General features: G+C 36.3%; 1 protein-coding gene across 1 annotated transcript; it reads right to left on the bottom strand.

The window, feature by feature from the left end:
- Positions 1-833: 833 nt before the first annotated feature.
- LOC149541341 (tubulin beta-1 chain) lies at positions 834-4,582 on the bottom strand. Its single transcript, XM_089796617.1, has 3 exons — positions 4,066-4,582; positions 3,678-3,947; positions 834-1,786 (listed from the first exon to the last, which is right to left on the bottom strand). The coding sequence occupies exons 1-3, from the start codon at positions 4,457-4,459 to the stop codon at positions 1,110-1,112; spliced, it is 1,341 nt and encodes a 446-aa protein (XP_089652743.1). The 5' UTR covers positions 4,460-4,582; the 3' UTR covers positions 834-1,109.
- Positions 4,583-17,871: the final 13,289 nt, after the last annotated feature.

Genomic DNA, 17,871 nt, shown 5'->3' with positions numbered 1-17,871 from the left:
GCTCTTTGTAAAACTCAGAGTGCAAGGTAGTCAAAAAGTAACATTTTAAAACATTCACCCAATACCCACCACTAAGACCCCACAATAGCTGTTCTAGTACTTTTTGGACAAATGGACCCATCAGCAATCAAGAAAACTTAAAAATGAAAGAGTGAACAACTATTGGTGTACATGGTGATTTGTTTTGGCATATTTGTGTGCAGGTACCGGAGTTTTTTGGGGCAGTAATTGGGGGGAAGGTAACAGTTAACATGGCAGCATTGAGTACATGGGTGACTGGCTCATTTTCCCTATATCAGAGCAAATAAACCCAGCCCCACAAAATCTCCTCACTCCACCCCAACAAAACTAATATCAAATGTTGTCCTTATAGCAAAACACAAACATCCAAAATAGTATTCAGCAAATAAGGAACATAACAAATTGTCATCGTAGTATATATAATATATACAAAACACCACATTCAAAACACAATGTAATATAACAATTAAAGACACCTGAATAATTGAGTGAGCATTTGCTCTTGCAGCTGCCTTTATCACTATAAGCAAATAAAATTCAAAGTAGTCCGCAAAGAAATGTATAGCTGATATTTCAAACAGCAAATAATGTCTGCATCCCCACATCTGACATTTCAAACAATGCTACGAAGAAACCCCCACCTAAAAAACAAAACTACAAGCAAACTACATAAAGAACAAATGAATAGATACTGCAATTGAATATGGTCAAATGCAATAAATTCGTCATATAATAAGCCAAAAAAGCCCACCTCCATCAATCCATTCAAATAAGATAAAATACTCATCAACAGTTTACAACCATTACAAATATTCAGGCAAATGCAAATTCACATTATGACAACTTAACACAGTATATATAACAGAAACAGATCTAAGTCAATCAAGTACCCAACAGAGTAAACAAGGCCTGCTAGATTTGAGTGGTAATGTCTGCATCTCCAAATCAGAGAATTCAAGGAATTTGAATAGTGTCTTAATGCTTCAGCTACTCAATTAACTATTAACCTACTACATAAGCTAAATACGGAACATACGAAAAGGAGGCTCCTGCAACTCAATGTTGCAGAAAATCAAGCCTATATAGGCCTACATTTCCTGAAGCTCTTCCTCTTCATCATCAAAATCACCCTCGTCATCTGCAGTTGCATCTTGGTACTGCTGATACTCGGACACCAAATCATTCATATTACTCTCAGCTTCTGTGAACTCCATCTCATCCATACCCTCACCAGTGTACCAATGCAAGAAAGCCTTTCTCCTGAACATGGCAGTGAATTGCTCACTCACACGCCTAAACATCTCTTGAATGGATGTTGAATTCCCTATAAAGGTTGAAGCCATAGACAGGCCCCTGGGAGGAATGTCACAGACACTGGATTTTACATTGTTGGGGATCCACTCCACAAAGTAAGATGAATTCTTGTTCTGCACATTGATCATCTGCTCATCCACTTCCTTGGTGCTCATTTTACCTCTGAACATGGCTGAGGCAGTCAGGTAGCGTCCATGACGGGGATCTGCTGCACACATCATGTTCTTAGCATCCCACATTTGCTGGGTGAGCTCAGGGACAGTGAGTGCTCGGTATTGCTGGGATCCACGTGAAGTCAAGGGAGCAAACCCCACCATGAAGAAGTGCAGGCGAGGAAAGGGTATTAGATTCACTGCTAGTTTTCTCAGATCTGAATTCAGCTGTCCAGGGAACCGGAGACAACAGGTCACCCCACTCATGGTGGCCGATATCAGGTGGTTTAAATCTCCAACTGCATGAAACAAACAACATAAAAATGCAGTTAGTATAAATTTTTCTCTCTCGTGCCACAGCTCCTATCAATCTATTACCAGTGTTCCTGAATGGGTTTTCAGGATTTTGATTTGACAAACTAAAAGAATTTCATCTGATATCCACTTATTATACAAAAATTAGAAATTCGACAGCATTCTAAAATTAAAAAGCAAAATAGATACTGGAGGCAGACTCATGGACATGATGCAAACTCAAATCCTCCTACTGTGTTTTATGGCAAAAATGTGGATAGGACAGCTCACAAATACAAAGACAAAGCTCAAGTTAAACGCAATGTCAAAGCCAGCTCACCAATACAAGCTCTTGGTGGTGCTTATAATACAGGCTAAATGGATGATTGTTACCAAGACATAAATTAACAAGATTACAAAAAATTGACTAATAATGTAATTGTCTAATAAATGTTATTTGCACAATTATGCAAATTATTACCCAAAAGCACAACCACCAACCTCAGAAGATACATGAGCATCTTATTACTGGAACAAACTATCTATTACACATGACACCTTCTGTATGGAAACCAAGCAAAGCATTTTCACCACAAGTTACACTGGATCTGCACTTGCATAATTTCACACTCAACTTACATTTCAAATTCTGAAAGAGCATTACTGAGACAAAAAACTTGCACCTGCAGACCACTAAAAATATGTTTTCCATACACTTGAAGCATATCTGCAAGACTACACTTTAAATGGCTTAACACAAAATATAAGCCATCAAAGATCAAATCTTTTGCACAGAAATCAAAAAAATCCACGTTTCAGACCAAAATGTGCTTCAACAAAGGCAAAAAATGCACATGGTAAAATAAAAGGATCTGCATCTTAAATCATACACATTATAAAATAAAAGGATCTGTATCACAAATCACACAATGTGCTATGTAAAAAAACACGCAATTTACTTCATCGCAAATAAACAGTAATTCAGGCATACATAGACATTTCAAACCATTCAAGGAACTACAAAAGATAAACTACAGGTAGAGAAATTCAAAAATTGAAAATATCAAATCCTAATTCAGGAAATATTATAAAACGCATGAACTGAATATTTAAAAGATCAATATTTTAAACTACGAAATGTGCTTCATCAAACTTTGTACAGCATACAGATAAACCCCAAAATTAAACAATCTATATCTCATTCATCTATGATACCATTTTCTAGATAGCAACTGAAAACATTATCATTCCAAACCACGCAATGTGACTCGTCAAAGATAAACTTGGGTCCATACAAAACAAAAAGGCAATTTTCTATCCTCAATCTGAAAATGTCATTTCAAGCCATTCAGTGCAGATCAACAGAGATTAAAGTGATTGCACGGTATTCGAGAAGACCTCTAACTGGAACTAAGTAGGCATGAATTGAACAGATCTATATCTTGAACCACATAATGATTTTTTTTTCACATGTTGCGTGGTCAGAATGAAAAGTTCGATATCTAAAATAGTAGTAAAAAATCATTGAAGACAAATCATGCAGGCACACATTCAAAAGACCTACATCTAAACCTGACAATTGCACTCATTAAATATGAAAGACTTGCAAAGAAATTATCAAAAGATTTACATTCCAGAAAATGCATAAGTTTCCAAAAGTTCGACATCTTAACTTATTCAATGTAACTCGCATGAAACAAACTACCTACGGAGAATTTCAGAAACCAGAAACATCTAGATATCATTCAACAACGTTAAGTCTCTAAACACGGAAATTGAAACGAGTTGCAACCTCAAATACGACACAATTTGGCTTGACACAAGGTTACTAAAATTCTGAACGCAGAGATCAAAAGATCTGACCAAAGCATTTAAACAAAAGTCAGTCAAACTTACAGCTTGGTGTAGTGAGCTTAAGAGTTCTGAAGCAAATGTCATATAGCGCCTCATTGTCCAAAACCATGCATTCATCTGCATTCTCCACCAGCTGATGCACCGACAGAGTGGCATTGTAGGGCTCCACGACTGTATCCGACACCTTTGGCGACGGAAACACGGAGAACGTCAACATCATGCGATCAGGATACTCCTCCCTGATCTTAGATATAAGCAGAGTCCCCATTCCAGATCCCGTGCCTCCTCCCAAAGAATGGCACACCTGAAACCCTATAAATAAGGAGGAAAAGTACAGAGATTTAAAAATACGTAGATCAGTGTTACAGATCTAGGGTTACTAGGGTTTTAACAAAACAAAAGCAAGACAATTGACGGCCTTAAAGCTTACCTTGCAGACAGTCACAGTTCTCAGCCTCCTTGCGCACAACATCCAAAACAGCATCAATGAGCTCAGCGCCCTCAGTATAGTGGCCCTTGGCCCAGTTGTTTCCAGCACCGGACTGGCCAAAAACGAAGTTATCAGGGCGGAAAACCTGGCCATACGGCCCTGTCCTGACGCTGTCCATTGTGCCGGGCTCCAGATCCATAAGCACAGCCCTCGGAACAAATCTACCGCAACTGGCCTCATTGTAGTACACATTGACTCTCTCCAGCTGAAGATCAGATGAACCATTGTAGCGGCCAGTTGGGTCGATCCCGTGCTCCTCACACACCACTTCCCAGAACTTGGAACCGATCTGGTTGCCACATTGGCCTCCCTGGATGTGCAGAATTTCCCTCATTTTGCTGTTCTTTAACTTCTCTTACCAGGGAAAAATCGAATGAAAAAATGCTGCACAGAGCAGAAAACAGAGAGTGCCACCAAGCGCAAACGAGGGCTATTTTCCCTCTCCAAAATCTTCTGTGGCCAAAAAGCAATCGGCGGGAGGGTTTTTTATAGTAGATTTTTCGCCCCCTTTTTTACCCAATTGTTTAATATCCGCCGGCCGGTATACTGCAAGGTGAAATTTGTAACCGATCGGCCTGGAAATTTGAATTATTTGTTTTTTCTTTCATTTTTCCAACGTTCAGAAAGCGCCCGTGATTCGTACCCGCGATCTACTTGTTGATTGCCATGTGTTGGTTTGGTGCTTTTCCGAGATTTTAAATTGGTGGCAGACGGTAACATTATACCTTATTAGATGATTGTTTTAAGTGACTGATAATTCTAATATTTTATTCAATTTGAGTAGGTGAGGGGTGCATTTTTTTGTTTTTTGAGCGATCTCTCATGTTTTTTAGGTTGGCCAGGTTGTTATCACTCCGAACCAGGTGCTCCGAGCCTATTTATGGTCTCTCATATTTTGGGAAAAAAACAAATTGATGGAGGGTTTTTATCGTAAGTGTTGATGTTTACTTATATGAAGCATGATGGTGTGAATTTATTCATTCAAGAGTTGTATATTAAATTCATCTAGGATATGATTGTGGTTTGATGTGTAGTTATAAGAAGCATGAGTTATAGATTGGACTTACTCATCTAAGGGACAAGAATTGATGTGTATTTATCAAATTTGTCTAGGATATGAATGTAGCCTTTATCTCTAATAGTGTCATAGTTATACACTTGTCAAGCCTATAGGAATAAAGCTTACAAGGAAATAGATACTTCATATTGCTTATTGATCATTACTCAAGGATGGTATGGGTACCTGTCATGTCCCCTTTCTAAATAATTAAAAAATAATAATCTTTGCTAAGGCAGGTAGGCCCAAGAAAGTGAAGTTTCGGAAAAAGGGGGTTAATCTTTGGAAACCGTTGGACTAATAAATGAAAATTATTATTAAAATATGTTTCATTAACCTCTCTTGGACGTGAGTTACACTTATGCCCTCTTTTAAGGGGTTTGGAGGCATTTTGGGTGGAGGGGAGAACTTGATTTTTGCTCATTCTTTGTTATTCTTCAGAGGCTGCCAAACCTGTGGAGAAGGAGACCCAAGAACGGGAGTTTGCAGGTTTCCAGGGAGACCCAAGAACGGGAGTTTGCAGGTTTCCAGGAAGGCTAAGGACGGGAGTTTGAAGTCATTCCATGTGCATGCTCATACAGAGTTTGCCTTTGTGCTTAACAGTGTAGATTTGTGGGTTTTTGGGTGTGTTTTTTGCATGAGTTTGGTGTTTTCAGTTGAGCATTTCATATCAGTTTTGGTTGCTGCTGTATTTCAGAATTTAAACGGTTAAAATAGAGCTGAATATATGTATTGGGACGTGATTAAACTTTTGAGATAGTTTATTAGTGTTGTGTGGTGTTTTCGGGCATTTTTTATGTTAATTTCGGGAGCCCGATGAGCATAGTTTTTGTCCTACATTTGAGAACTGTTGTGTAAAGGTTATACGGATCTGGAAATGTCATTTTGTAGGCTATTATGCTGCTGAAATTTCTGTAAAAATGTCCACTTTCAGATTTATTAATAATTGGTGAAGCTGTGAAGCTTTTGGCACAATTTCTGGCATACCCGATTTGGGGTTTCTTGAGAAATTTGGAGGATCTTTGTGATATTAGTTGTTTGATCTTAAAGATCTGATTAAAGGTTGGAAATATCATGTAAAATCAGAAAAGGGACATTTCAGTGGTATCAGAGCCATGATCTTGCCAGCCTGAGGGTTTGTAGAAGTTTGTAGGTCAGTTTTGACAACTACCCAGATCTTGCATTTCAGTTTTGAGAACTACCCAAATCTTGCATGTCATAATTTATGATTGCATGTTGCTTCTAATCAGTTGCATGTCAAAATTTATGGTTGCATGCTACTTCTAATCATTTTCATGTTAGTTCTTGGTGAATTTGGTGGTTGTAGAAGTTTGCATTTCAGTTTTGACAAGTACCCAGATCTTGCATGTCAGTTTTGACAACTACCCAGATCTTGCATGTCATAATTTGGTGGTTGCATGTTGCTTCTAATTAGTTGCATGTCAAAATCTATGGTTTCATGCTACTTCTAATCATTTTCATGTTAGTTCTTGGTGAATTTGGTGGTTGTAGAAGTTTGCATGTCAGTTTTTGACAACTACCCAGATCTTGCATGTCAGTTTTGACAACTACCCAGATCTTGCATGTCATAATTTGGTGGTTGCATGTTGCTTCTAATCAGTTGTATGTCCAAATCTATGGTTGCATGCTACTTCTAATCATTTGCATGTTAGTTCTTGGTGTTTGAAGAAGTTATATCCTATTGGGGTTACACTCTACTTTATCCAGAATGGACAGGTATAGTACAGAGTCTCAGAGGAAACGATCTTGGACAATTGATAGCCAGAGTCAAAATAGTAGAAATGATGGTTATTTAGACATTCGAGATAAACTTATGAAAATAAGCCATGACATGTCTAAACAGTTGGTTGAGCACCACCGTATAATGAATGACATGTTATCTGACCAGCTAAGGTGGATAAGTTGACTAGATTTCTATTTGGCAGATTTTCTCATAGGACAGATGACACAATTCCCAAGAACTTGCATGAGGAGTTTGAGAAACTAGCTGATAGCCAGGTAGAGGTCTCAGATTCTACTCTGCCACAGGAGGTGGTGGGAAAGGATATTACACAGATTGATAGTAACGGTCAACTTGATACTCAAATTGAGACAATTGTTTACAGGTTGTTAAAGGGTGATGCCACAGGTATTCAGGATGGTATAGTTACAATAGGCAGTGACTACAGTGTAGTGGGTTCAGATGATGATTATGAGGATGTTGTTGTGCAGGATGGTGAGATACTTGGTAGAGATGAGCAAACATTGAGCATTCATGACTTTGCTGAGAAAGAGTACCAAGCACAGTTAGATGCTTCATCACATGAGGTTGAGGCAGGTAGTACTTCACATGATTTATCCCGCCAGCTGAAGGTGAGTGAAGATAGTATTTTGACTTCATTATCTCATCATGATAGGTATGTGGAGTTAGTTGGTATTGGTCATATTACTCAAGTGAGGATTTTTCTTGAGTTACCAACTGATTCTAGTTTACAGATATGGACTCAAGATTGTTATATTGGCATTTGGAATTCAGTTGACAGGAGATCTTTAACACTTTTTGGTAGCAGTGTTTCTTTGGGTGCTATCATGGATTTGATTAGCAGATTGCATGGTGTTGTCTTTTCTTGTGCTAGCAGCTTGTCCAATGTTGGTATTAGTTTTTATACACTGATGTTGGGCTTTGTTCATATCTCCAGTCGACCATACTTGCTAGAATGTGTTGATGATATTTCATATTTGGCAATGTGTATAGATGAGTCCCAGGATCATATTGGCATTGATGACATCCAGGAGGATGCAGTGGGCAATTTTGAAGACTTAGTTTCCTTGGGTATAGAGGAGTTGGACAGCAATGCTAATGTTTTTGATACTCTGTATGTTGATATGAGTTTTAGATTTGATTCACAGGATATGGATGGTAATACTCTAGAGACTAGTAACTTTGAGGATACTCCTTTAGACAGTGCATTAGAGGAGGTTTGTAGGAGACAGTCAAGCCAGTGCCATCATGTGTCTAATCAATTAAGAGTTAGTGACCAAGACATTGCTATCACTTGCCAGCATTTCGATGCTGCTCGTCAGTTGTTAGCAGTTTATGGATGGGGTTCTCCTACTAGTGATGAGCAGGGAGGCAGTTATCTTTCCTTGACAGAGTTCCACTCTTTATGGGAGGCTATCCAGATTCTGAGACAGGATTATATGCAGTTGGTAGCCAACAGAGATTATCTTATGAAGTGGGGCAATACAACATATGATGCATTGTTGGCCAAGGAAAATGAGGTGAGTGAGCTTACCGAGCAGCTTGTGGTGACTTCTGAGATTCTTGAGAGTACACAGTTGGCTTTCAAGGAGTCACAGTTTCATTTGGCTAAGGTGACCATGGAGTTAGAGTGACTATAGTCTTCACCTAATTCTATACAGTCACAAGCAATGGTGTTTGGTGATCCGAGGATGTCCATGGCCGAGATTGTCAGAGACAGTGGAGATGGGGATGCATCCATTCTTGATACTAACATTGGAATATCAGGTTCATTCCCACTAGAGTTAGGTTCAGTTGAGTTGGGTGTTGTAGCAGATTGTTGTATGCCTGACATGGTGGTGGCCTCTAGTATTAATGGCACAGAGACTAGAGATTTATCAAAGATCATGTGTGATGTTGGTGAGTCGGCAGTTGGCATGGTTCCTACTAGTAACACTACTCCCTTGGTGATATCTTCGGAGGTAGTAGTTAGTTCCAACATGGTTAATGATCAATTGCAGTTAGTTTCATCTGGATTACAGTCTGAGCCACTGACTGAGATTGCTGCATTCTATCGGCATTACACTGTGAGGTATGCTTATCAATTTACCTTTGATGACCATGTTGATGAGATAATGATACAGAGATGTACTTTGGTTCCTAGTGCTTATCATCAGTTATGGGACAATTTGATGCCTCAAGATGAGAGTTGTGATGGGCATGACATGGCGATAGGTTCTACAGTTGACAGCTTGATAATACATGACTTAGAGTAGGAGTTTTAGAGTGATGCTTCAGCGGGTGTTGTTATTGATTCTACTCCTTTGGCTATGACATCTCCTGACTTAGCTGGTGATCAGTCACAGTGGGTTGTATCACTTGTTCATGGTGAGTTGTTGACTAAGGTTGGTTTTTTTTATCAACATTATATTGCAAGGTATGTACATCAGTTAGCATTTGATCCTTGTGTTGAGGAGTTGATGGCAGGAAGATTTGGTTTGGGTTCCAATTCTTGCTATTTATCTTGTGATGGCTTTTCACCATCAGGGGTGCATGGTAGTTATGGTTATGAGATAGTGGCCGGTGATTTGCAAAGTTGTGTTGACTACAGGAGTTGTACAGTGTGTGGATTCTCCATACTTGGTACAGTTTCATTCGAGAGCATTCACCATTGTTGCAGAGTTGGATTGTGCATTCCGTATAGGCCAGTGGGATGCGTTGATGGTATTTACTGTGTTGGTAGTTTGATTTGTCCACTTTGCTTGGGTTCTGATGTTCTAAGAGTTTGTGCCTCATGGGTTTTTGATTGTGGTAGTGGTGATTTCGGAGTTTGGTTGAGCTATAATTGTCAGTTTGATTATGGATTCCTCTTGGTCATATTGCAGAGGATATTGCAGGAGCCTGTGTTAATTGGTAGTATTATAGTTCATGACTACATTTGGGATCCAGGTGGATTGATTGGTTTATTGTTCAACCATTGCTTGAGGACAAGCAATGTTTGGGAGGGGAGGACTTGTCATGTCCCCTTTCCAAATAATTAAAAAATAATAATCTTTGCTAAGGCAGGTAGGCCCAAGAAAGTGAAGTTTCGGAAAAAGGGGGTTAATCTTTGGAAACCGTTGGACTAATAAATGAAAATTATTATTAAAATATGTTTCATTAAACTCTCTTGGATGTGAGTTACAGTTATGCCCTCTTTTTAGGGGTTTGGAGGCATTTTGGGTGGAGGGGAGAACTTGATTTTTGCTCATTCTTTGTTATTCTTCAGAGGCTGCCAAACCTGTGGAGAAGGAGACCCAAGAACGGGAGTTTGCAGGTTTCCAGGGAGACCCAAGAACGGGAGTTTTCAGGTTTCCAGGAAGGCTAAGGATGGGAGTTTGAAGCCATTCCATGTGCATGCTCATACAGAGTTTGCCTTTGTGCTGAACAGTGTAGATTTGTGGGTTTTTGGGTGTGTTTTTTGCATGAGTTTGGTGTTTTCAGTTGAGCATTTCATATCAGTTTTGGTTGCTGCTGTATTTCAGAATTTAAGCGGTTAAAATAGAGCTGAATATATGTATTGGGACGTGATTAAACTTCTGAGATAGTTTATTAGTGTTGTGTGGTGTTTTCAGGCATTTTTTATGTTAATTTCGGGAGCCCGATGAGCATAGTTTTTGTCCTACATTTGAGAACTGTTGTGTAAAGGTTATACGGATCTGGAAATGTCATTTTGTAGGCTGTTATGCTGCTGAAATTTATGTAAAAATGTCCACTTTCAGATTTATTAATAATTGGTGAAGCTGTGAAGCTTTTGGCACAATTTTTGGCATACCCGATTTGGGGTTTCTTGAGAAATTTGGAGGATCTTTGTGATATTAGTTGTTTGATCTTAAAGATCTGATTAAAGGTTGGAAATATCATGTAAAATCAGAAAAGGGACATTTCAGTACCTTTCTTGAAAGAGAAGTCCAAAGCCCTCAATAATTTAAATATTTTCAAATCTATAATTAAATATTTTCAAATCTATAATTGAGAGTTAGACAAGATTGAAGTTGAAATGCTTGAGATCAAATAAAGGAGGAGAATTCACATTAGCTGAGTTCAGTACTTTTTGTGTGGTGCATGGAATGAGGAGATAGCTTTATACTCCAAGAACTCCACACAAAATGGTGTACTGGAGAAGAAAGAAAAATTAACTTTCTAGACATTAGTAGGACTTTGATTCTTAAAAGAAATGTTTTGCATATGTTCTGAAGAGAAGCATAAAGCATTGTAGTATACGCACTTAATAGAGTGTAGATTACAAGAGGAACTGGTAGGAAACCTTATAAACTTTGATGTGGAAGTGTGTCTACTATCAAGTATTTCAAAGTTTTTGGTAGCAAATGTTACATTAAGAGAGATGAAGATACAGGTAAGTTCGATGAAGGAAGTGATGAAGGTATATTCATTGGATAATCTACCAAGAGCAAAGCATGTAGATGCTACAACAATAGGTTGAAGAGGTTAGTGTACAATACTAATGTGAAAGTAGATGAGAGACTTGAGTGTACTGCCAAGTGCAGTAAGGATTATCATCGGAAGGATAGTAATAATCAAAGACAGTGTCAACAAGTTCATAACAAAGGCCCAAGTGTAAGAGAAATCAAACAAGATAGAGCATACATGAGTAGAAAAGAAGAACTTCAAATACTTGAGATAGTGTATCTAAGACACCAAGATATGTGATATTGAATCGTAATGAGGATTAGACTATTTATATATAAACAAGGGTGTTCATACCAGAAGAAGAATTGCACAAGATCAAGTATGCATAATCTCAAAGATTGAGCCCAAGGATGCAACTAAAGCACGAGTCATAGACTAGACTTCTTCTTCTAAGAGATGAGAATCGAGGGGCAGTTGCCAAATTCGCCTACGATATTATTGTGGACACATCTCTAATGATGTCAGAGTCATACACTTGTCAAGACTTGATCCCTTTTGTACTTTTTTTTCCTCTAGTGACCTCTTATTTTTAAGGTTGGCATTGTTGTTATAAATGTGAGCTAGGTGTCATTGAGGTAGGAGCCCATGTATGGTTTCTTGGGATTTTGAAATTTTATTTATGTTGTGAGTGTTATACCTAAATAATAAACCTTTGGCACCAACTCAAAGTTGCTCTACAAAGATTTGGAGTAATAAAGGCATTTCTTTGATTAGAGATCTATTTGTGGATAATTTATTATGGTCTTGGGAGGAGATTAGTGTTATGTTTGGGATTCCAAGTTCACAAAAGAAGAACTACACTTTTTTGTTAAAAGCTATTGGTGATTATTTTATGGGAAAAGTATATGATACTAATAATTTTTTGAAACAAATTAAATGGTTGGATGGATCTAAACTCTTGGAGATCTCTACCAAATAATTGTTTAATATGCTTGTAAATGATTCTTTAATCTTTAATTGGGTGCATTAAGGTTGGGGTTTCAATTGCCCCTTTTCTGATTGGGATTTTTTCTTTGAATTCTTTTGGCAATCCCCTTCTACACCTAAAAAGCTATGGTTTTAATAGTTATTTTAAAAAAAAAAGGTTGTTCGGTTTGTGTTAAATTATGTAGGCCTTGAATCTATTAGGTGTGGTTTTCCCTCTGCCAATAAAAGTTTTGAACACTTATTTTTTGAATGTTTCTTTACCCAGGAAGTTTGGTCTATTTTCATGGGATCTCCCATTACTTGGAATTCTTGTCCCGGTATTTGTTGGAGTGATATCCTAACTAGTTATGTGGAATACTTTGATTTTGAACTCAATAGATTTTTGTTTGTATTATCTTGTGAAATTTTATGGCTTCTTTAGAGGAAGAGAAATGGAGAGGTTTTTTAAAAGAAGGTTCAAAGGCTTGCTAAGTTTAATTTTAAACTCATACACTTTTCTATTATGTCTCAAGTTTCTGTTACTTCGGACATTTCCAAAAGCCAATTCCTAATGCTAGTTTGATAAGGATCAGTGCTAATTTTTAGAGATGGTGTTAAAGATTTCTAGTGTCTAAATCAATATAAATCTACATTAGAACCTGGTGAACTTGAGAACCTGGAATTATGAAAGATTTCAATATTAGTGATGATAAAGGAAGATCTAAAGTTGATAATGTTGATGAACCTGTTGGGTACACAAAGGAACATGGATTTCCTAGAGGGGATAACTCTATATGTCCTTCCCATGGAAATTCTATCACTAATGAAGATGTTAATATATGCAATGATGGTTGGGGCAATTGACTCTTTGTGTTACAGGTTTCTTAATGTTTCGAAGATACTTTATATGTTGATATTTGATGAATTTGTCTAAACTAATTGATGCAGGGGCATTCGGCAATTAGAAACAGTTTGTAGATTCTGGATTATAAATGGTTGAATTATATTGTAATATGGCTTGATAAGCCATTTCATGTCCTATTGATGTAACTAGGAGTTTTGAAGGATAAAATGTAGGAGTCTTAAGTTTTAATGAATAAAGGGTTTGTAAGACAAATCGGCTATTTTGTGTTGGTTAGGTTAGTGGAAGTTAGCAATTAGTTGGGGGATTTAGTTATTTGGTTTTGAAAGTTCTTTATGAAGAACCGATAGGAGAGAAGTTGTAGAGGAGAACAGAGGTACAAGTGCGGAAGGAATCGAGGAAAGAATGGGATAAACAATGTAACACAAAAAGATGAATTGAATAACATCCCCATATTTGTATACGATCCTCTCTATGGTTATTCGGTTCTTTCAAATGGTTTATCTTTTCTTATTTACTATTTATTCTATTTAGCTTGTTCATTCATTATCTCAGTCTATTGTTTATATGGTGTTTTGGATCGATCATGTCTTTAGCATACAAGTTTCATGATGGAATTTGATAAAGGAGGATAATCGGTTATTATAAGATTCTGATTTTGTTTGGATACAAGTTAAGATTGGGCTTGTTTATCCTTACCATAGTGCACTCCGCATCATATTGGTATCAGAGCACAGCAAAAGGTTTGGGAAGAAGATCTAGGATCTGGCAGGTTGAAGGTCCCTTATTGATGCTTGGAGTAGAACTATCCTCCAAGAGTGTTCCAAGGTGGTGGCTAGATATCTAACGAACCTTGGATTGGTGAGAAAAGATGGTTTTGATGAGGAGTGAAAGAGAAATGGTTAAGGCATTAAAGGAGTACTTGTATGGCGATAAGGAGAGAGAAGAAAGAGAAAGAAAGAAAAAGGAAGAGGAAGCTACAAAGCAAGAAGAAGAAAGATACAAGAATCTTAGAGAAGAGTTAGATAAGATTATTGCAAAATGGGAGACGATAGCATTGCTTTTGGAGCAAGTAGCAGATGAAGATGAAGCTGTTGATGAAGACAAGGATTAGGAAATGGTACACATTCCATTGGAAGGGCATGGACAGCAGATGAATGCTGGTGTAAAGAGTGAGAGTGAACAACAGGAGGTTGTTGATGAACCTTGCGAGGAAAAGGTTCTTGCAAATGAGGGAGAGTTGGTGACAGTTATGGTTAAAGAAATGATTTGCCTAGATGATGGAGATGTTGACACAAATGATCAGGAAGAAAAAGATGTAGTGCAAAGATCAGATGCTAAAGAGAAGATTATTGATGATAGGGATGAAGTATTTGTTGATGAATGTGATGCTCTGGAGATTTACAAATAGGGAGAAGATCATATTGTGGATCCAGTTGATTGGTATGCAGGTGATATGAGGCTAACTAAGGTATTTGTTCCAGAATTCAACAAAGATACCATGAAGGGTATTCATTCTACAGTTTGGAATCAGCATGTTATGGTAAGCGGCATTAATTCAGTCATCATTGTGATACCATACAATTGGAAAATCCAGAAGAAGGTCACAGCAATTCAACAAGACTTGAATTTTTTGTCCTCGAAAGTATGATGCAGGGGCATCCGACAATTAGAAATAGTTTGTAGATTCTGGATTATAAATGGTTGAATTATATTGTAATATGGCTTAATAAGCCATTTCATGTCTTATTGATGTAACTGGGAGTTTCAAAGGATAAAATGTAGGAGTCTAAGTTTTAATGAATAAAGGGTTTGTAAGACAAATCGGCTATTTTGTGTTGGTTAGGTTAGTGAAAGTTAGCAATTAGTTGGGGGATTTAGTTATTCGGTTTTGAAAGTTCTTTATGAAGAACTGATAGGAGAGAAGTTGTAGAGGAGAACAGAGATATGAGTGTGGAAGGAATCGAGGAAAGAATGGGATAAACAATGTAACACAAAAGATGAATTGAATAGCATCCCCATGTTTGCATATGATCCTCTCTGTGGTTATTCGGTTCTTTCAAATGGTTTATCTTTTCTTATTTACTGTTTATTCTGTTGAGCTTGTTCATTCATTATCTCAGTCTATTGTTTATATGGTGCTCTGGCTTGATCATGTCTTTAACATACAAGTTTCATGATGGAATTTGATAAAGGAGGATAATCAGTTATTATATGATTCTGGTTTTGTTTGGATACAAGTTAAGACTGGGCTTGTTTATCCTTACCACAGTGTGCTCTACATCACTAATGAAGCCTACTAATATGTGAAAATAATGCCAAATGGGAAAGATGAATAAATATACATGTATAAATAATATGTATACTTCAAATAGTTAGTTAGATTTGGCGCATATAGATTTATATGGTCTTACAAGAACAAAAATTTACTATGGAGACATTTACTTTGTACTAATCATTGATGACTACTCTAGAATGGTGTGGGTGAAATTTTTGAAAGAAAAATCATAATCTTTTTGAAAATTTTAGACCTTAAAGATAATTATTTAGATTGAATCCGAAATAAAATTGAAGTGCCTAAGATCAAATGGAGTTGAATCATATCTAGTGAATTCTATATTTTTTGCGAAGAACATGGGATTAAGAGATAGACTTATGGTCTATAAAACCACAATATAATGATGTTGAGTGAAGGAACAAATCAATTCTAGATGCAACTAGAACCATGGTGAGTGAAAGAAAAGTATCACAAATCCATTAGAGAGACGTAGTGTGTATGACAATGTATACATTGAACAAAGTATAGATTAAGCATGGAACCAATAATATTGTTTATGACTTATGGTATGGTCATGCTCCTGCTATGAAAATTTTAAATTTTTTGGAAGTAAGTGCCATAATAAGAGAGATGAAGATGTTAGAAATTTTTATTGTAGGAGTAATGAAGGAATATTTCTCAGTTTTTCTACAAAGAGAGAATCGTATAAATTTTTCAACTTTAGATTAAAGAAAACTATTGAAAGTACTAACATCAAATTTTACAATAGTAGATATATTTGCAAATAATTATAGATATGATACATGTGAAGAAGACAACCAAGACGAGGAAATACATAATTAGATTGAGTTGCTAAATGACCTAGTAAAACAAACAAAGGTTAATAAGGAAAATATTGATACTAAGGAAACTACTAGAAGATCTACTTTGAAGACTCTATAGTATGAAAGATTAATCATTAAAAGAGTGATATTATTGGTGACATAAATAGAGGACTTCAAAATAGAAAAAAAACTTCTAGGAATGAACTATTTTTAATATATGAGATTGAGCCTAAAGATGTTAACGAAGCATGTAATGATCAGAGTTGGGTAAAATCTATGAAAGAAGAATTGCATTAGATTCATAAGAACAATTCTTGGATTTTTGTTCCTACACCCTTGAACAAGAATGTGATTGGAACTGAGTTGGCATTTAGAAACAAATTGAATGAAGAAGGTAAAGTACTATGGAGTAAAACAAGACTAGCATGTAAAGATTATTCAATGGAAGGTATTAATTTTAATGAATTTTTTATCATTTGCAAGAATCGACATAGTAAGATTATTGCTTGCTTGTGCTACTTACATGAATTTCAAAGTTTATCAAATGAATGAACATAATTGAATGTTTCTTAATAATGCATTAGAGGAAGAATTTTATATTAAACAACCTGATTACTCTAACTGGTGAAGGAGACACAATTTTTGAGTTGAATAAGTCTTTGTATAGACTGAAGCAAGTTTCAAGAGCCTAGTATAATATATTGTACATGTATTTGTTGATATTTACTTTTTCTATAGGGTTTGTAGATCTATTAATGTGCATTTGAAAATAAATGATGATAATTTCTTGATTGTTGAAGTATTTGTTGATGACATCATATTTGAAGGCAATGAGGAGTAAGAATTTGTTGATGAAATATAAAAAGAGTTTGAGATGTCTATTATACGCGAGATAAAATTCTTTTGTAGATTAAAAATTACACAATTGGATAAAGGAATCTTTGTTACATGGTCTAAATATGTCAAAGTTGTTAAAGAAGTTTGGAATGGAAGACTTAAAACTAGTTGGTACTCCTATGGTGACTAGTTAAAAATTAACTAAAGATGATGAATCCCCTTGTACAAATCAAATTAGATACAATTCTATGATCATGGGAATATTTTGTTTGAGACAATATAGATGTGATATTAAAAATATCGTTGGTGTTGTGGCTAGATATCAAACTAAACTAAAAGAATCACATGTTGCTACTATAAAGAGAATCTTCAAATATTTGAAAGGAATAGTTGATTATCCAAATTATGGTTTGACAAAGAGAGACATATTTTACACTTTATGAAATATTGTTGTTGATTGGACATTAAATTTGGATAATAGTAAGAGTACTAATGTGTGTGTATTCTTCTTGGAAAATAGACTAATCTTCTAGACTAGTCAGAAGTATGATTGTGTCTCACAATCTACTATTAATGTTGAATATGTTATTCTACAAATAGTTATACACAAGTCATTTGGATGAAGTAGATGTTGAAAAATCTAAAGGTATGTGTTGATGAACCTATAGAGATATATTGTGAGAATTGAATTGTTATTGATATTTCAAAAAAAAATTACAATATTTAAGGACAAAGCTTATTTCAAGTAAGTATCATATATTGAGAGTCAAA

Source organism: Cupressus sempervirens, chromosome 8 (genome assembly GCF_028749045.1).
Source record: "Cupressus sempervirens isolate cs-2001-9-10 chromosome 8, ASM2874904v1, whole genome shotgun sequence".
Classification (NCBI taxonomy): domain Eukaryota; kingdom Viridiplantae; phylum Streptophyta; class Pinopsida; order Cupressales; family Cupressaceae; genus Cupressus; species Cupressus sempervirens.
This window is presented reverse-complemented; position numbering and strand designations above follow the sequence as displayed.

What these genes read in the sequence shown, in the direction of transcription:
- LOC149541341 (XM_089796617.1), bottom strand. Translation starts at nt 4,459, where the DNA reads ATGAGGGAAATTCTGCACATCCAGGGAGGCCAATGTGGCAACCAGATC. An exon ending in GAACTGTGACTGTCTGCAAG is followed by an intron (nt 3,948 to 4,065) that starts GTAAGCTTTAAG and finishes CCTTATTTATAG; the next exon opens with GGTTTCAGGTGTGCCATTCT. An exon ending in TAAGCTCACTACACCAAGCT is followed by an intron (nt 1,787 to 3,677) that starts GTAAGTTTGACT and finishes TGTTTCATGCAG; the next exon opens with TTGGAGATTTAAACCACCTG.